General features: G+C 34.1%; 1 protein-coding gene across 1 annotated transcript in view; it reads left to right on the top strand.

The window, feature by feature from the left end:
• The window catches only part of LOC145239840 (uncharacterized), a 67,735-nt gene that overhangs the window by 26,159 nt on the left and 19,628 nt on the right, over positions 1 to 21,948 (top strand). The window contains exons 6-8 of the mRNA XM_080103387.1: positions 1,764 to 1,904; positions 9,970 to 10,144; positions 20,851 to 20,973. Coding sequence (XP_079959513.1) covers positions 1,764 to 1,904; positions 9,970 to 10,144; positions 20,851 to 20,973 — 439 coding nt within the window. The remainder of the gene's footprint in view (positions 1 to 1,763; positions 1,905 to 9,969; positions 10,145 to 20,850; positions 20,974 to 21,948) is intronic.

Here is a 21,948-nt window from a genome sequence, read left to right as displayed (position 1 = left end):
TCATAACGCTAAATCGCATTAGCTGATGCAGTCAAATGGGAGTCATCGCCATTTAGGGTCACGTTGTGCCAGTAGACAGCCTCTGATATAGAACAGCGCATCCAGCACGGTGCCATCGCTCAGCTCTGTCATTCCCGGCTGGGTCATATGCGCAGCGAAATCTTAGTTTCACGCCCTACTCATCTGCGAACGTCCTGAATTCCTTACTGCGGAAGGCTCTATTGTTATCCGTGAGTAACTCCCACGAAAAACTACGCTAAAGAAAAAAACACTTTCCAGATGACAAATCACGTTCGTTGAGTCCTGCCGTGCTAACTACTTCCACACGGAAAACGTATGGGCCAGAATCTGTGATCGTTTGAAAATTGTAAGCATGTAATGTGTAATGTCCATCCCCAATCATTTCCAATTACTAGCCACCTCGAGGGTTCCCTTTTCCCGGTGAAATGGCGTTGGATCTGTCGATTGGTCATCCACGCAAGACTTATTGTTGCTTTCGTCGTCGTCGGGCAAAGTCTTTTGGCGAAATAAGTCACACTCTTGCTATCTTCCAGAATCGGCATCGATTCGCATCTACTTTGAGCTGATGCCTCGTCCTCTCGATTGTGTCCAACTTTGCCGCATCGGTAGAAATGTGTTCCATGTCTTCGGCAGTATCTTGCTATATGACCTCTGCTGCTGAATCTGTAGCAGTTTATACCGGTGCTAGAGCTGCTTTTGGTGGCAACGGCATATTTACTGCAGGGTATACGCACAGCTACGATCACATGGTGGGTTTGGTTCCTAATCAATGCCAGTACTCTTGCTCTCGCTAATGTGTCTGCCATAGTCAGGTTCTCAATTTTTGGCACTTACTGAAGTTTGATATAGATGGCATAAGAGAACTCCCATCACTAGTTTGGCAAGCCTTTCTAGCAAACTCTCTTGACCTAGCCAATCTGATCAATCGTCTGATGTTGTTCGCGTAAACATCAACTTGTTCACCAGTCATTTAACTACGGTAAACTTCTTATAGGCTGTGAATGTGTCATCTGTTAACCCCTCCATTAACCGAACCTCTATCTTCTCTAGGTCCGGTTGGTCGCTCTCGTTCACCTCCAAGTTCAGGGCAATGCATTCTCCTCCAAATACAATTTGGAGCGCATGGTTAATTACATAAGACGATAATTTCGCGTCGATCATAGCAAAAAATATCAAATTATCTAACATTTTTGGTTCCGCGATTTTACTACAGTACCATTTGAAATAAATATGTCGTTACTGTTAAAATCGACTCTATGTACCTTTTCCAGTAACATTTTAAGTAATGGCTAAAACATTGAAACTAAAAGGGATTCCAGAATATTACAGAAACGATACTTTAACTATATGCCAAATGAACTCTTCCTCAAGCCGTTCGAAGGTAAGGGTATTTATTTGCTCCCCCACCGAGCAAATTAGGCATTTTTTAATGTGTGGAGTGAAGGAAAAATTCGGACCAACTCCCCGGGGAGTAGGGGAGCTGGATAGTGACAATTGGTGTGAAGGGTTTCCCCTACATTGACCAATAACTTATATGTGGGGTTGCTCCCACATATGGTCTTTGCTTGACACTTGTTGCCCAGGCCCCGAAGGGCCCGGGCCAGGTGAGTATGCCGTTCGAAGGTAAGTATTATCGATTGTAACTGTATAATTACCAAAATAATCGCGTTAAAACTTGCAGATTTTTTTTTTTAGGTTACAATCAATCCGCAATTTTCTTGCCTTCTCTTCTTCTTTAAAAGGTGTTTATTGGAGCAGGCATCAGCGGAGAGAGACCGTCTCATTGTTGGGCTTCGAGAGTCGAATATCAGGAGCCAAATTTTAGCAGAAGAAGATGACGAACGTCACGCTGCGTTGGAGAAAACTTTACAGACCAAAGTTCTGCAAGTATCTAATTATTAATCTTGGAGGCTGAAGCAATCAGTTACCTGATGATATCTCAATCAGCCAGACGATGTAGAAAACACACGCACGCACGCACGCACACACATGCACACAACGCGCATTGAAAAAGTTTACTTGGTGTCGATTTTCCATTTTAAAATTGGAATTTGACAAGCGGCGTTTATATAAAAAAATCCCTCATAATTTTATACCGCTTAGATCATGGTGGGATTTTTAATGTCAATAGTTTGTAAACACTTCGTTAATTGAGTTAACATTTTTACTATTAACACTAAATCCGAGTTGCCAGATCGTAAAACCATATATAACACATAGATTTTCTTATGTGTCAATAATTATAAAAAATGTGGAAAAAAATTACGACTTGCACCCCCTTAAAAAAAGAAGAAAATCCGACCTAAAATATAATGGTGAAAGAAATATGAACTGCTTTTGGATAAGCACCCCTTTTAATTTTCGATTTGAAAACCGGAAGCCGTCATCAAGTAGACTTTTTCACTTTAATCCATGCAAATTATTTATAAATACATACTTGACATAAATCATTAGGCTTATGTAGGGGGGCTACTATCGGGGACATAAGTTGCAGGGGCACTATGTAGGGAGTTGAGAAGCTAGATGTCTGTTCACATTACACTTGAACTTCTGCATGTCAGTACATATGAAAAAGCAGGAACCCGGAAGGGAGTTTCAAAGTCTAACAGTCCTGAGGTAAAAACTAATAGAGTAAAAGGCTTTCTTACATCTAGGGTTCTCCACTGTGTAGGGGCAGGATTTTGATGCTTGTCGGGTTTGTCGGCGGTATTCACATCGAGGGGGTACAAGGGCTTGTAGTTCGTCAGAATATCCATTATTAAAATACTTATAGAACAAGCAGAGGGATGTAACATTTCATCGATGGGACAGAGGTTGAAACTTAGATGACAGTTCAGGACATAGCAGGTGAGCGGCTCTCCTTTGAACCCTATTTAGAAGCGAGAGACTAGTAGCAGAGGCACCAGCCCAAATGTGATAACATTACTCCATATATGGGCGAATGGTGGCCTTGTAGAGGTACAGGATACTTTCTAGCACGTAAAGACAGCCCACCTTCTTCGCAGCAGCCTTGGCAATGCTCTCGATGTATCTGTTCCAACTCATGTTCCCTGTGAACGTTAAGCCTAGGAGTTTGAAAGAAGTACTTTCAGATAATGTATCTTTAGCCATAGCTATTTGTGGTTGAGAAGGCTTCATGTAATTGTTGAAGGAAACAAGCTTAGTCTTGAATGTGACCATCCATTTTTGTCCCCATTCCACTACTAATTGAAGGTCTTTCTCTAGTGTTTTTGCCATTTCCTTAGATATGTGTTCATTTGTTTTCCCATCGTGCCTGTTATATAGCCTGGTGTCATCGGCAAATATACCCATCTCAGAGACAATTTTATCAGGGAAGTCATTTATAAATATTAGAAATAATAAAGGTCTAGGGATAGACCCCTGAGGCACACCCGCATTTATATCATATTGTTTAGATGTACGACTGTCGAGGACAACCTTGATTTTTCTCTTATTTAAGAAGGATTTGATTATGTTACGTATTAGTTCAATTAATTTGATTTTGCTGTAGTAAAAAAGGGAATGGTTATTTAATTAGAACACTTTTGTAGGTACACAAGTAAGAATTTATTTTTCTCTTAAAATGTTTCAGACTTAACTTTTTACATTTTTTATTCACTAATACTCAAGATAACGTTCGTTTACCAATGTTTTTCTCTAGAATTTTAAATGTTAAAAACTTTTTATTTTTTCGATACGAACTGCATACTGCATCAACTTTAGTAATTACATTACTCGAGTTATTCTTTAAAAAGCTAAAACAATTCTTTATTAATGATTAAATAGAATTGAAATTTAAAGGAAAATGATTATTTCCTAATGAAAGTTATAAATTTACAACTGGTTTTTAGCCGTTCTGTTCACCCATACTACTTCAAATTAATCGTTAGTAGAAATTGTCTCTCATTCTTTAAATTATTTTTTCTTAGTAACCCGGGACCTCAATTTTTTTAAAATATTGTTTTATTTTGAAGATCACAAGAAATATATTTTTAATTATAAATACCTACAATGCTTTATTTCATAAAACCAAAACTGAATTTTCTTTTGTACATAAAATATAACTTTAGTAAAGGTGTTTATTCTTTACACAAGATAATACATTTTCACAAAGATAAAAAAAAAAAAATGAGTTCATTATATTTTGTTATCGTTAATTATAAACACTGAACATTTCATTAAAATTGATTGAATTCCTGAATTTTGGTAAATTCTTAAGTGAAGGGAAGAGTCAAAATATATATTTTTTTACATTTTTTGAGATCGGCCATTCATTTTGCACGTAACTAGTAAATACAGTCACTTAAAATCATACAGAAATCGGATATATGGAAATTTTTGGCGGAAAGTAGCCACACTCTTTTATCCTTTTATAAATAAATTAAATATAGTCCACATTATCCACATTTACACATACTAGCTGTTTTCTAAAAATCAAATTGATCGCCCCATCTTCCATTTTCTTTTGTAAAATAGCCAAATTTTTACGCAAAATCGGCGACGTCATCATTTTGTATGGAAATTAAATTGTGTGTAAATTTGATGGTGAATGATGCAAACAACGAATAATGTAAGTAACGTTTATTGCATTGTTCATTGTGTTGATTTTATTAATTAGATGCCTTCGTATATTATTTGGAAAATAAGCGTTAAAACCAAGTTGCATCAACTGCAAATAAAATTATATAATAATTAAAATAATTTTAGCTGTGGTTGGTTTTTTTTTTCATTTTAAAATTGCCCATATGCATTTTTATATTATATTTAAATACTTTTAAAAAATTGGATACCATTATTCCAAATTCTATGTTTAAAACTTTATATCGCGGAATACTGGAATTTAAATCATTTAAATCTTTTAAAAAATAATTATTGTTTAGAACTCTGTTTTTTTGTTTATTATATCTTATTGAGAAAAAAAAATGTTGATTTATTTTTTAAACATCATAATATTGATTTTATTTCCATTTTTTATTTACAACTGCAAAATAAGTAAAATAAATAATATATATATAAATTAATAAATATTTTAATTGTTTAAACTGTTCAGCTTTATAAAAAATGTTGGAATTTTTCTTAACCTGAATTCATTTTGTTTAGTTTCTCGTAACATGATTTATGGGTGGGGGCACCTAAAAATATTTCCCCTCATATATGTAACAAAAACTGCTTATAAAATATAAGTCAACTTAAAAATGAATAAGTATCGAAAATTTCATGAATATCTGATTATTAGTTGATTTTTGCTAAATTTATTAAACACATGCACATTTACGCTTTCAAACTGATCGTTGTTTTAAGTTGCCGATAATGTAAACCTGAATTTTGTCACGCGTTTTCATTATTTTCATATGCTGAAATAAATAAAAAAATATTAGTTTATTTTAAGCTTCTTTTAAATGGTACAAAATTTATGATGATAACATTAATAACGAATATTACAGTTGCAAGGTGTCTTCAATAAGATTCCATACTTTTTTCATATGTGCACTTTTATTGATAGTACACACATGGAACTCTAGTCCCCTTCGAAGTAATCTTCTTTGACTGCAATGCACTTGTTGTACCGTTAGTTCTCTTGAAAAAAGAAGGTTATAACAAAAAGGTTATATCAGGTCTGGCACTATTAACCGTGATTATCCTCGGCATATGCGTTCGTTTTAGGCCTTTCCGATTACAAAACTCCCCCAAAAGTTCGACATTTATTCTGGTCATCGAGAACAATTCTCATAACACGTCTGATCAGTCTTGATCGTCTACACAGGGCAAAGTTTGACAAGGGATTCTGGTTAATCTATTTCAACAAGAAAATCCCGCCAATTTATGGAGATAGATGCAGCCACACGCCACGTTGTGATTGTTTTTGTTGATCCGCGGGCCACAGCCTTCTCCCAGCATCGGGGTAGGCACTCCACTCCTGGTAAATGGTTCCTGAAAAATAATTCAAGTTGACCGTCTGTTCTGATAGCAATGCAAACTCCCTCGCAGAAGCAATAAGTAAAAACTCCAGTCGTTGGTTTTCTTTTTTATAAAAATTATATTAACAGAAACTATATGACTACAAAGTTCTAATATAATACCACTGTACAAGATCATTGTATAGGCGGTTGGAATTAAATCACTTTAGAGTCCACAGTTCAACAAGTGTCGCGTCATCCACGACCGACAGCGCTTTCACCTGGAGAAACAATCACCCATAATTTCGAACTCAATTTTCATATATCGTAAATCACGATAGGTGGGAATCTTACAGCCACAATTACGTGAATTTTACTTTCTTTTCTTCTTATGTTTTCACCAGCAGTATGTAGATGCGGGGGATGGGGCGAGAGCCTTTGTTGCAGTAATGTAAGAGAAATTTTCAGCAGTGAGCATTTTCGCCAAACACAAATCTATTTTTTGTGCCGATATGTGACGAAAATATTTTAATTCTTTTTTAATAACAGTAGAACATTTTTCAATCATTTGGATCTGTTTTAGTATTATTCCCTAGAAAATAGAATACAATGCTTATTGTTTTATTGTTTTTTTTTTTAATAGAACACAATGTATTTTGTTTTATTGTTTTTTTTTTAAATAGAACACAATGTATTTTATTTTATTGATATATTTTTTTATTTTTAAACAGAATACAATGTTTTTTGTTTTATTTAGTTTTCCAAGCGGAAAAATTTTACGTTAGTAAGATTTTCAACTGACACGATTTTGGCCGTCCATTCTTCCGTTACGCCAAAATATTCAAAATTGCATTTTCTTTTAAAAAACTGTAGTTGAAAAAGCAAAACAAACAAATAAACAAACAAAACATTTCTCGAAGTTGCGTTGATTTTAGCGTCCCAAATATTATCGGTCAAGGTATAACTGCTGCAATCAAACAGAGTTGAATGGAAAAATACAATGTGGACCTCGCTACTTCAATAGGATGAATAATAAAAAAATGTTCATCCGATTGTAACATTTCTATCAACTTTATTGACTATCTTTGTTAAGATTGTTATAATAGGTGTTAGTGCTATATAAAAGAAATTTTGTGTTTGTGTGTGCGCGCGAGTTTGTTCAATATGGACTCGGAAACGGCTAGGCTAATTTGTTTTGGAAATTTCACACGAAGGTACTTGTGTCTGGGAGATTCTTGAATAGGTTTTATATCGGAATGCATCTGATAAGTATCGATAATAGATAATCGAAAAAATCCGATTAAAGAAGGATATCCGATTTTATGCAACCTTGTGACAAGTGCATTGAAAAAGTTTTATCATCGCACAAGCAGAAGGGCCAAACCTATAAAATTGACTGTAGATTCTTTTTTAAGACAGGGGAGTGTTCGAAATGAATGTTTCTTTTTAGAGCACAATTAAACCATGGTATTTGGTTTTTGTACGTTTTAATTTTAATTCAAATGATTATGTAAAAATATTTTCATAAAATCAACAGTTGTTTTTTTTTATAAGACAGGAGCGCATTCAAAAGGAATATTTCTGAGCACAACTAAACCACGATACTTAACTTTTGCATTTTAAACTTGAAATCAAGCTATTATTTACAGATAATTTTATAAATTAACAGTAGAATCTCTACAGTGCAATATAGATTACAATGTATTGTAGACTAAGTCACTGCGAGGCGGTATCGGAAGATTCCCCCCCCTGTACACCGCTAGAGTAAGCAATCTATCGATTTGACTAAAAAAAAAAAAAGAAAGAAAATGGGCGATTTCATCGATTTTGATGACAATAAAAGTATAGGAGGGTGGAACGTTTGTTGGTCATCATTCAATCCCGTTCAACGCAGAGTCTCCTTGCTAGTTGAGAATAATATTATGTGTATGAATACATTCTATAACGACGTACATTTCCCACCCCCACCCTTTTATCTGTGCCTAAACCTAAACGTAGATTCCATAACCAAAGCTTCATTTTTAGAACCGCACGCCGGCCACACGGGCTAGTCAATAATATAAATATATAACTTTAACGTTACAAAAAGAAGGAAAATGCGACGATTGTGTTTCAATCATTTGAATAAGGTTGAAATAGGGCTTATATTTTATCTGTATATCCATGTACGTGTAAATGCGTGTATGTATAAACGTCGTATCATTTAGTTGATCGTCTAGTGTGTATATTTTAACATTTATGCAACAGTTTTAACAGGAAACAATTGACGTGGACATATCGAAACAATTGTAGACAGACAGTTCTTTTTAACAGATGTAAATAACACAGCACATAACTGAATTATTTACGAACATTTATTTTCATGATTTTAGCTGACATCTTCAAATATTACAACATCTTTACATCTTGACTGCTTAAGATGACGCCGCTCCCCGCGCCATGGAGAGACCAATTCCCCCTTTTAAGTCGTCCGTTCTCTCTGATGTCCAGCTAACGACTGCTAGAATCTCACCAAACCTATATCTCATCACATGTCTCATTACGTATCTCAGACCAACACCTGATGTAACCTCAATCTAGTTATTTGTTCATGCAAACCAAAAATCATGTTTACATCTATTCTCATTTTCACATTCCGTTTACGATATTATTATATTATTTGTCAATCATTTTTTCCTAATTTAATTGTTTATTTTTCTAATCATAGTAATTAATCCAACGACCCGCTGTCGCTCGAATCAATTATTATTATTATTATTATTATTATTATTATTATTATTATTATTATTATTATTATTATTATTATTATTATTATCTATATATTAATACGATATCGTGTGTGTTCTTTTGTGTGTCACGCTTACATCTTTTTTCTTCTGCGTTGCTGTCGTTTCTGACCTTCTATTTCTTGTAATAAATAATTTTACTAAGAATTCTTTGTTTTACATATACATATGTACATATATATTTTTTCTGTATAAGTTTTGGGTTAGACTCAAGCTGATATATGAGAGTTATTTTAATATACTTTTTATTTTTGAAATCACAATTTTATTAAAAAATCGATAGAAAATTTACTAGAATAATATATACAAAATCAACATAAATTAAAATATATTTAAGCGTATTTTACGACCGGGCTATGCTGAACGTCCCTGCTAGCTTAGATAAATATATTTGCAGTTTTAACAAAAGAGCTACAATAAATATCAGGGCGTTTCCATTTACGCTGAACATCCACAAAATGCCAACATCAATATATTACATATGAAAGAGTCCGCTGTGGAATTTCCACGGGCCCCACTTGTTAATAATAATAATAATAATAATAATAATAATAATAATAATAATAATAATAATAATAATGTTTTGACCCATGACCTTACTTGTCACAGTTAACAAAGGTACTACGCTATGATCACAGCCCAAAAGGTCACAACATTCCAAGTTCAAGAGTTTAAATGAGGAAAAAGGTTTGACGTTTCATAATACGAATGATAAATCTCCTAGCTGTAGGAAACGGAGAAGATTTATAAGAGAAGAATGTTCTTAGAAGAAAGTCCGTATGTATGAAGGTGATAGTTTAAAGGTAAACATAATTCATGTGTGGTTTGTAAGTGTGTGTGTTGTCAAAGGTCTTGCGAATCAGTTCACCTGTGACAGGTCGGCCATTTTGGATATAAAAGCCTTTTTATCGACGTCGAGAGTCCGTGGTTAAGATGGATTTTTCTTGTATTTCTAGAAAGTAGTTTGGTGTTCCAACTTAGCGACGTGGGCGTATAAAGTGTACAGGTCTGCCTACGGCAAAAGAGGAAGAAGAATGTTGCCGAGCACTGCCTTAAATAACCCCCGGGGAAAGTGTTCTGCTAGCATGGCAATTGTTTCTGATTAGGCAACTTAGAATCAATGCTCCAATCAGCTCCTAACTTAAAATGGCGTTAATGGCGGCTGTTTCTCCTGCTACTTCCGTTATAGTGCTACTGGTACAAATATAATCGATGCAGATTTAACGTTTTTAATAATTGATTTTGGTTCTTTTTATGTTATGTAGTTCGATGGAAGGCGTCTACCAGGAACAGATTAAGACTCTAAAGGAAGAACTGAAAAAAGAACGCGAGGAACGAATGGATATAATGGAAGAACACGATTTGATAGTCGAAAAGATGACGACGTCCTATCGAGAAGAAAACAAAAAACTCAAAGAAGATTTGACCACAACTCAAGAGGTAAGACATTACTTTATCCCCTTTACTAAAATTATGAACTCTTGTTTCTGTTTAAAACATTAGAGATTGCCTCCTTTTACACCGCTTAACAAAATAAGCCACCATATTTCTTCTTCTGGAAAAAAAAAGAAAAAGCACCTTTTTCCTAGCTTCATCTATATATTTAAAAAGATGTTTCAATCAAACTGGCATCCAGCATCATTTTCAACTTTCACACGCATCATCATTCCTAAATTCTTATCAACTACGTCATTAATTAATTTATTTTTATTGCGGACTATTATCCTCATATTCAACTATGGAAGGAAGTAATTGCCAAGGATGCAGTTAAAAAATTCGGAGTTCCTATCCGGTCGCGGTTACCACCTGACGAAAGCCAGAGGAATAGTTGGCCGAAACGTCATTAAACAACATCTGAAAGACGAGATAATAGTCCACAATAAATATAAATAAATTAATAAATAATACTCATCTCAATGAATTCCAATTAAAAAAATAACTACATCATTGTAGTAGAAAGCTAACGCAATTTTTTTCTGCATAGTTAGTAATATGATTCATTCTAAAAAATAATAAAATAGTTATTTTCGCATATTTTACATTATGGTTCATTCTAAAGCTGAGCTAAATCGCTGACTACAGTCGAGGGCAACAGGAAGGCCCCCTTTTCACTAGCTGCTTCACCGAGGCGTAGGGGGCGCCACTCTATTCCCAGGATCACCCCACTTGCTCTTCCTTATATACAAGCGGGCATCAAGTACTATCATTATTTTTTTAATCTTTGATAATACTCGACCGAGGATTGAACCCTGGTCTCCCAGCTAATAATCGAACACGTTTACCATTATGCCAAATGGGCCAGTTCATTCTAATACAATAGTAAAACAATTTAGCATATTTAACAATATGGTTCATTGCTCTACAATAACAAACATATGAAACATTTGTATCTCGAATAGTTCGTAAGAGAATTCATATGTCAATCTATCTATCTATGTATATCTCGCTATACTTCTATAAATTCGTTATTTTGTTTGTGTATTGATATTGATATTAAAAACCCTTTCCCTATTTTATTTAAAAAGAAAATACAATTTTCTTATATATAGGTCGTGGAATTGCATTCCTAGCAAAAGATATAGCTGATTTGCATATTCTTTTAAACATTCATTTTAATTAATTCTCTATTAGTTTCTTCGGTTTTCTCATGGGATGATCATCTTTAGTTAACTATTACGTGGGATTATATTCATGCAGATATTCTACATGATTTATACTTGCATAGTATTTACCTAAAAAGTTATAGTAAACACAAAACACGTGTATTTACGTATACGTATATATTTTTGTTGAAAAAATGTTGCCTACCAAACTCCTCCTAGAGTTTTTGGTCTACAGACATGAAACTTCATATAAGGTATTTTAATGTATGCAAAACTTTATATTTGGGTTTTAGCCCGGAAACATCGGTGCAAAAGTGTGAAAATTTAAAAAAAAAAAAATGAAATTTGTCAAGGTGAAGGTCGAACGCCGGCATTACGAATGCATAACGTAATAGCTATTCGTTCATGTTTTAATTTTTATCCTTGCAGTAAACATATCTTCATAGCCATTGACAGCAGAGACAACAATAAATCGTGAGCTGAACGTTTTCGTTTCGATTCTCGGTGGTGGCGCACGAGTCTTTTTTTTTTTTTTAACTTTTTAAATCATTACCATATATTGCGTCCAATATCATATAAATATCATCTGTCTGTTTAAATGTACGTATGTGTGTATGTTTGCTGTCTAAAACTTTCGACAGAGGCGACAGATTTTCATGAGATTAGTATCGTTTTGAAGTTTCAGTCCTTTGTAATCGACTGATCTTATGGCATTTTCTTGCTGTAGGTTACTCCTCCTAGGACCGAAGACACCCTCGTCTATTCGTGCCACAATCCATGAAGGCCTCTTTTGCCTGTCCACGTCGACAATATCTCGTCGATTAAATTACTGACTCTTTCTTCCCCTGGGTGTTAATATTCTTAGCCTTACACGATTCCTCTAATATATATATATATATATATATATATATATATATATATATATATATATATATATATATATATATATAATTAATTTTTTTACTATAATAATTAAATACCTACAGACACTAGTGTTTCATCCTTTCGGGAATCTTCAGTGCAGGGTGTCACGATTAATACTAGTCGAACGATTCGAACCCCGCATCACGAGACATCTCTGTCTCGATTAGCGAAGACCTAATCCATTCGGCTACCATTAACCGCGTGAAATAACGTCGAATTTTAAACATTTTAATTTTAAATGTTCTTTACGTCAGCCAGACAGTGATCTAATCGTTATACGATGATCTATGCATAAGAGCTAAATTGACCGACTTTAATTCAACTGAAAGTGCTCAACGATAAGAAACGAATTTCTTAAAGGGGCTGTCATAATTAATTTTTTTTTTACTATAATAATTAAATACCTACAGACACTAGTGTTTCATCCTTTCGGGAATCTTCAGTGCAGGGTGTCACGATTAATACTAGTCGAACGATTCGAACCCCGCATCACGAGACATCTCTGTCTCGATTAGCGAAGACCTAATCCATTCGGCTACCATTAACCGCGTGAAATAACGTCGAATTTTAAACATTTTAATTTTAAATGTTCTTTACGTCAGCCAGACAGTGATCTAATCGTTATACGATGATCTATGCATAAGAGCTAAATTGACCGACTTTAATTCAACTGAAAGTGCTCAACGATAAGAAACGAATTTCTTAAAGGGGCTGTCATAATTAATTTTTTTTTTTACTATAATAATTAAATACCTACAGACACTAGTGTTTCATCCTTTCGGGAATCTTCAGTGCAGGGTGTCACGATTAATACTAGTCGAACGATTCGAACCCCGCATCACGAGACATCTCTGGCTCGATTAGCGAAGACCTAATCCATTCGGCTACCATTAACCGCGTGAAATAACGTCGAATTTTAAACATATTTATTTTAAATGTTCTTTACGTCAGAAAAGATATATTATTTAATTCCCATATAGGGTAATCTTTACTTACTTAGCTATTACGTATTGGTGGTATTTTTTTACTTTCATCTCTACTCATCATAAGTGAACTGTAACGTAATGGCCACATCTGCCATTACATCTTCTGCCCTTTACGCCATGTCAGGGGCATTCCATTTACTCTCTGACGCGGGACAGAAATATATTTCGTTCTACTATATTGGAAAAAAAACTTTTTTGCCAGGTCCGTAACCGCGACTGCCTTCAAGGCATATAGCTTAGCGGAAAATATCGGATTTCCACATATGAAGTACTCCAATTTTTCTCCATGTTGACTCTACTCGAAATCAACGGAAATCGAATCACTTCTTTCTTTTCTGACGTTTTAATCTCTGAAAAACATTTAACATGCACAAATTACATAAAACAACGAATTATACAATATATAACACAAACAAAATCATCAATACACGCTTTTCTATCCTAACATTCAACATTAATCTTTAAGTAAATTATATAAAACACCCTTATAATTATAAACAATAGATAATATATACAAGTAATAGGTAAAAACATTAATATATACAAGTAATAAGTATAGAGATAGATATACATTAATATATAGTAATAATTTGTAATAAATGGTGATATTTACAGCTAGAAATAAAAAGTAGAGTTAAGGCTCCTAAAATTCGTACTAGAATTGTCCGTGGCGTAGTGGTTAGAGTACTGGGAAAAATCAATTGTAAAAGTGATATTCTCCTGAAGGTTGAAGGTTCAATCCTCAGTGTGGGCGACCGAAATATACATTTGCGAATTACTTAGGACCTCTATCCAGTCATAGCTGACGGAACAAGAGCACGCTACCCTCGTGAAGTAAATAAAGGGTTCCGCTCGAAATTCCGTCCAAATTCCCGAGTTCGACAGAAACATTTCTGAGTTCAACAAGATACCCCTGAAGAAGGTCGGAGGTTATATCGACCGAAACGTTGTGAAAATCACACTCAAGATGAGAACAGTAGTCTGATGAATAATAATACAAATAACCAATCCTCATCTCAAAAATTCAGAAACATAAAACAACCTTTTCCCAGTTCTTAAAAAAAAACTTGTCTAATAAATGCCGTTTAAAACTGGAAAAAAAAACAATGTTCACAATTTTCAGAAAGTGTCCATTGCTTCTGACCCAAAAAAGCATAATTTTTTTACAACATACAGTTCAAACGAGCGATGGCCATTTTTTTTTATAAATTTATGTATCAGATATAAACACCGTCAACCATGATTGACATAAATAAAAAACAATCCGATATATTCAATTCTGTGTGTTTCAGTTAAGTTCTTTGTCTTTTTTTCTCGGTGCATCGTTTATTTTAAACAGCATAACGTAATTTCTTTCTTCTAATTTTTACATCGAGTGATATTTTTCTTCTATTGATAATGAGATTTTCTCTTATATTTTTAAACGTTCTATTTTCTTAACTATTTTCTACATATAAAGTTTTACGTATGTGTGTGTGCGTATGTATTGTTTCATTCTCCATAAAAGACTGTACGTGTATACGTGTGTATTTAGTTCTTCTTTTTTCAGACATATTATTGTGTTTGTATGTGTTTTTCTTTTCTTTTTTCCTTTTTTCTTGACACTGTGTGCATGTGTGCGATAAATGGTCGAGGATTTTTTCCGTGTGTTTTAAGGACCATATTTTGTGACTTTTTTATTACATTTTTTCATATTGTGATTGTGTTTCTCTTTCTTCTTTTTTCTTGACTATTGTGTTTATGTGTGGATTTTGTCTAGCAGTTGTTTTTCATCACATTGTGTTTTTTTTTCAAAGGACCGTTAGTTTCGTTCCATGGTATTTTCGAGGTTCGATTTTTTTTCGCACCCTTGTACGGGTGACCTGACAACGAGAACTAAATCAACGAATATGTTGTGTAGTACATTAACGGGGACTCATATTGGAAACATATAACGGGTATATTTAATACAAGGACTCAGAACAGATGACGATAATGAGGGATATATATATATATATATATATATATATATATATATATATATATATATATATAATCCTGGTCACGGCACCAAATCGCATTATGTTGTGTAGCTGGGGACTCATATTTGGGACATAGCGATGACTCATATACACGAACAACGATGGCAATTATGATGGGAAGCCATTTATATATATTACAGTTCTTTTAACACATATTATTGGAGAGGGAGATATTTCACTTATGATGATGGTGGGGAGGACACATTTTACTCGGAAGGGTTTACACAAAGTTCGTTAAAGATGATGATAAACACATTTACCTTTTCTGTTGTAAAGAATGACAACACGAGACAACAGTTACAAACATAAATGGTGATGTCTTTATTCATCGACCGATAGACATCAGGAATTCAACTTGTATCTACATGATCTAATCTTCTACCCTTCGCCTCTAAGGGGTTCCCACTCCAACTGACTCTCTCTCATCAACTGTCGACTTTCAACTCTCTGATCAACTCTTCTGATCAACTATTCTAACTCCGAACCCTCAGATTCCTATATTGAGAAATCTCCTTTGTTTATGACGTCAGAAGTGTATTTTTCAAACGTGACTAATTTTCACGTGGCTTTACATATGTTTGTCCAAACACATTTTTGGCAAAAAAGAAAAAAAAAAAGAATCCTCAATTCTTTCTAACCTATTTTTTAATAATATAATTTAACTCGCATTATGCATTCATTTAACTGACATATTTAATATCTAGATTTCTAAAGAATAGAGAATCGACTCTTTTTCCGATATAAACAATATTTAACTATTTTAATAGTCTTAACAATAGACTGGATTTTTAACATTCCATTTTTTCCGTTATCTTTAACACTTACCTACAGGGTTCGATTCTTACCTTATTCTAATATAATTTTCATTTATCTAGTATGTCTTCTTACTTACATGATAGGGGACAGCCCTTCATGTAACATATGCACGTAAAGTTATATAGGGCCTGAGCAAAGCCGGGCCGAACTGCTAGTGTATTAAAAATGTCAAATAGTTTTTTTTCGCAAATTTGTGAGACTACCGATATCCCTCCAAGTGTTAGGAAGTAAAAAAAAGGAAAAATATAACACAAAAAGAGGGAATAGGTTTGTCAGCAGAACAAAGGTAGAGGAATTTCTTCAAAAAGAAGCACAAAAGAAAAGTTGAATAGAATTGTTAATCAATGTGTGGCAGTAAACGGAAACAAAATGATCGAATATAAATTTCGAGTTATTTTACAGGCAGTTTTAGGTGTGATGGTGGGGTTTGCTATAGTTTATGACGGTCACATTTGCAGACTGTCATAGGGGTTTACGACGGTTGACAATAGTTACAGTGGAGGGCAAGTTGGACACAGTTGAAGGCAGGTTGTGACTTGGATAAGATCGTAAAAACTGTACGAAGTCGAAAAAAAGAAACACCAATGACAAAGAGGCATCAACGAACTGTTCCCGCGAAGCGAAACTTAGATCTACAGATCTACGGCATGTGTTAGAGTTTGTGTGTGTATTTTGTTTTATTTTATTATTTTATACTTGTGAATCCGTGTGCGCCCCGCTCGACAGACGCCAACGTGAATGACGACGATATGGCCAGAGAAGAAAACGGAGGCGAAGACGACCACGGAAACAAGATTGAGGTCGTCGATATTATCGTATGGAGTAACACGTGGTATTACATATTTGGCAATATAGATCATTCTATTACTTAAATAAAAATCTAAAACAGTTATTTTCGCTTATAGTCTATAAATCAGCTTTCGTTCAACCATTCATATACTTTCACCGCAAAATTCACTATTATGACTAGTTCACACATTTCATGGGGGATTGCCCGACCTCATACCAACTCAATAATCTTATTCTTTTAACTTTTGTAAACTGGGTAAATCTTAAAAAACAATATCCTTGGTATACCACCAGAGAAACACAGCACGCGCTGTGATATTTGGATACTGAGCCGCCCATGGATGTTTGAATAATGAACCTCTCATTAATGAGCTGAGGTTGCGAGTCCTTACAGATCAAATTAAAAATTAACATTCATATTTACGATAGTTTTGTGCAGTATGAAGTGATATTTGCTAAATATATGGCAGATGTTATGGTCGCCTGTTTTCTTGTCGTGCTTATTGTATTGAAGATTTGCTGTTTTCTATATAATTTACATTTTTATAATTTAGTTCCTTGCTTAGTTTACATAGGAGATGGCGAAAACCAACAACAATAACTTTCTCGTTGAAATGAACTTTGGATCCAAAGTTTTTGTTTTGTTGTTTTGCAAAATATGATCATATTTCAGTCACACAAGAAATACTAATGTAACGTAATATGCGGCCGTAGCCGAGATTGATTTCACTACACGAGTTTATAGTGTATTTCAAATCTTGCCACTAGCTGAATACTTGATGCTTCGCCAGGGCTATCAAGGGTATTTTTTTATTGTGACGCCATCACTAGATGGGTTGCCTGACACGGCTTAAGAGAGTCCTATCTACCCTCGAGTGAGGGATAGAACGTGGCGCCAGTTTCCCAACCTGATATTTTACCTCGCGGTATATAGAGCACCTCGCCTTCCTAAATGGTCACCCATCTGGTACTAACCATGCTCAGCGTTGTTTAACTTCGGTGATCCGGCGAGAACAGGTGTATCAACACGTTGTGCTGTACGGAATACTCGGAATTCTTCACTCATACTTCGTGTATATTATACTCTTTTTTTGTTTTATTTGAAGTTCGCAAAAATCAAATAGCCCCTTCCAAGGGGCTGACACTTGATCTCTATATAAAATACATAGATATTCGAATATTCCATTAAAGTTCCCTTAACTTGAGTTTAACTGAGATAGGTAAGAAGTTAAGAACATAATTTTCCCCTCCCCAATTGACCATTTAGTTATGTTATAGTATATCTTTCTTGTTGTCTCTTGGTGTTATTGGATCCCAAAACGAGAATTTATCTTGTCTGGCGGAGTATTCAGTTTTGTGTTTTTACTTGAGGTAATATCACTTGGCGAAGGTGCCCCATTGATCATAAAAGCTAGCGTGAGTTAACCATAACGAGGCGATCTTGTTTAGGATGCGGATACTATGTTATTTTGAATATTAAGTTAAGGTTTACTTGTATTGAAAATTATCTTCATGCCAGATTGCTTTGACAGACCCCTTTATAGAGAGATCTTAGACACGCAGTTAAACTTAAGTTCTTTCCAGCAGACACAATGTATTAGGCAATGTATTTTAATAAAGAAATCATATAAAATATTATGTTTTTGTGTGTGTTCTTAACGGAGTTTTCACAAACTTTCATCAAATTCTTAATGGGCTCGGGATTAAAAAACGGTTAAGAATCACTCTTCTGAAAATGACATAATCATTAAAATGCCTAAGCATGTCTAGTATTTGATTTGCTGTGTGGTCTATTGTACAACAGCGAACGAATCATCGAAACGTAAGCAAATAGCCGGCATAACTAAAGGTCTCTATTATGTGACGTCAAGTGTGTATTGTCGTAGCAGCGAGTACAGCCTTTCTCATTGTGTCTCTTTGTATTAAAATTATGTTGGTGACGAAGTAGCAGGTTACACAACACGTTTGTGTCAATCTCCGTTCTAGTTAGTTATAGTACAGTAGAACCCCGGAATACGGTGGCCCTAGGATACGTTTTTTCCGGTTACGATGTGGAATACTATGTTTTTCCGGCCTCTGGTTACGGTATTTGTCCCGCCTTACGGTGTTATTTATAATGTTATTTGATTGTATACATGTGTATTATATACTGTGCAGAGGATTACACATGGGTCTCGACTCCCCCCGTAGGAGATGTAAAGAAGTTTCTCGAAAACATCGTTTCACATACCAAAGTCTTTTCTTTTCGACACGTCCTTCGTTTTATATTACTGCCAGAAAGCGATTTCAACTGTTTTCTAAACCATGTCGATTCCATTATATTTTAGTGTGTGTTATCTCATATTACACAAAACACGTGATTTGGAATGGAAAATCTTAGCGATTTTAAAGATAATTGTTGTATTACTATTGTGCTTAATAAAATGACGACACATTGATATATGAAAATAGAACAGTGTATCTTTATTGCCGTTAAAGATAAAAGATAGTGAGCACAAACCGCTGATATTTTTTTTACTGTGTTTCCACCTCAACATTCATCTTTAAAATGACGATTTTTGTAGGTTTTCAATTATGCTGAAAACGAATTATTACGTTTAAATTTTGCGCAGACAAGTAGTTTTCTGGACATCAAGACGTTTATTATGCAATGTCATCCATTATGTTTTTTCTGGTGGTCATATTTTTTCCTAACTGAAAAGTACTAATACGCATGCGTGTCACAAAACACCCCCCCTCCTCATGTAAAGAATAGCGAATGCTAGTAACATTTATTTAATAATACATATGAAAAAATTTCTAAATATCCAAAAAACCAAATTGCCTGCGCAAAATTAAAATGTGATATTCGTTTTCAGCATACTCGAAAACCTTTAAAAGTCGTCATTTTAAATACGAATATTAAAGTGAAAAGAAAGTAATAATTTACCAAATTGCTAACTAAAAATATAATTTTCGATTGTTATTATGTAACAATTTGTGACCACCGCAAACACCCCATAAAACAGCACAGACTCTAGCTACGCTCACAGGGTGTTTTATTCAGCAACAATTGTTTCACTGAATTGACAAATCAACCTATTCTTCTCTTGATGCGACCCGATTGCACTTGCATACACTTTGGACAAATGACCTTTCATACACCCAACGTTTATCTTCATCTTTGACCAATCGGTCATGTTTATCTTATTTCTTCTCATGCGCTTTGATGTTAGTTCCATTATTTATTCAAACGGACTTTTGATACATTCAGCGGTTATTTTATCATTTGACAATTGATCATGTTACGTCGTTTCTTGCATCCCATTTCCAGGTGCACTTCTTGTCAAAATGATTGTTTCGTATAGACGACCCGGATATTTAACAAAACTTTAAGATTTTAACATATTGTTTTTCATAGTTGGTACTATAATTGTCCGATAGTTAGTGCAGAAATTCCCACCTTTGCTCGACATGTATTAAATAAAAATAGCCAGGCAACAATTTGTTATCAGGGTATTTTTTCTTCCTGCACATATTATTAAATAAGCGTATTCCATACTGGTATACCAGTTCCAATAATATCGATGAAGTTAAACTACGCCAAACATGGCCAGTACTAAATGAGAGAGGAAAACAATATATTATATGTGACCAAAATTTCATTAAATTCAAATTAACCCACAAATCAATTGTTTAAGCAACAATCGCATATATGGACATATAATACTGTAAACCCCTAAAACTACAGCTAATGTCTTATGAATCAGATGCTTATAATGTTGGCATTGGTTTCTCCAATATCTTTCTCGTTGGAACTATTTTTAGAAAAAATATCTTATTCAGAAAACTTAATCTGTAATATCGGTTAATGGACAACAAAGAATACAACAATGAAGGGGATTATCGTTGGATACAAATAAAACATGTTTTTTAAATTTTTATGTATTAACTATGTTTTCATTTGTAATCTTGATGATTATATGAACGTTCTATGCGTGGTCTATAATTTCGCCGTTTTTAACCAGGATCTAAGACAAGCACAGATCGAATTAAATGAAGTTCGGGAGAGAGTGAAAGACTTGGAGAGACAAAAGCATAAACTACAATATCAACTCAGCGTAGAGAAACTCAAGTCAGGAGGAAAAACGGTAAGTTTTTCGTGGTTTCTTACGTACACTCACAATCTCCCCCCCCCAAAAAAGCCTCAAATAAAATAAAACAAAAAATCCCAAATAAAACAAAAAAAAAAAAAAGCAAAAAAAACCCAACCAAACAAAAAAAAACAAAAAAAAGAATAAAAAAACAAACAAAAAAACCCAAACAAACAAAAACAAAATAAGCTAAAACAATCAAACAATAAAACAAATTTCTTTATTAATAACATTTAATTAAAGAAACACACACACGCATGCTCACACACTCAAAATACAAACATACACACACCCACCCACATACAAATGCACATACAATGAAAGACACACACACATGCAAACAGAGATATAAGATCATTAAAAAAACAGCGCACTAGGATAAGCGGAGTCTGACCTATAAAAAATGTTTGGGCATGTCCATCGGCACTTCTTGCTATGGTCATATCAGGCGATCAGCAATAAATTAATCTCTACTCCGAGAAAAGATAAAACCTAGGAGAGAAGAGTTTCCAAGATTAAACAGAACAGCACGTCGACAGTAACAAATTCATTGTTAGACTGATATCTACAATAGTCCTATGATACAGCATAAAACAGAGACATACACACATAAACACATATAAACACATATAAACACACATAAACATACATAAACACACATAAACACATATAAACACGCATAAACACATATAAACACATATAAATGCACATAAACATACATAAACAAACATAAACACATATAAACAAACATAAACACACATAAACACATATAAACACGCATAAACACATATAAACTCATATAAATGCACATAAACACACATAAACACATATACACATATATAAACACACATAAACATACATAAACACACATAAACACATATAAATGCACATAAACACACATTAACACATATAAACAAACATAAACACACATAAACACATATAAACACGCATAAACACATATAAACACATATA

Source organism: Euprymna scolopes, chromosome 19 (genome assembly GCF_053919585.1).
Source record: "Euprymna scolopes isolate OS-2025 chromosome 19, ASM5391958v1, whole genome shotgun sequence".
Lineage (NCBI taxonomy): Eukaryota > Metazoa > Mollusca > Cephalopoda > Sepiida > Sepiolidae > Euprymna > Euprymna scolopes.
Note: the sequence above shows the minus strand (reverse complement) of the source record. Positions and strands in the feature narration are given on the sequence as shown.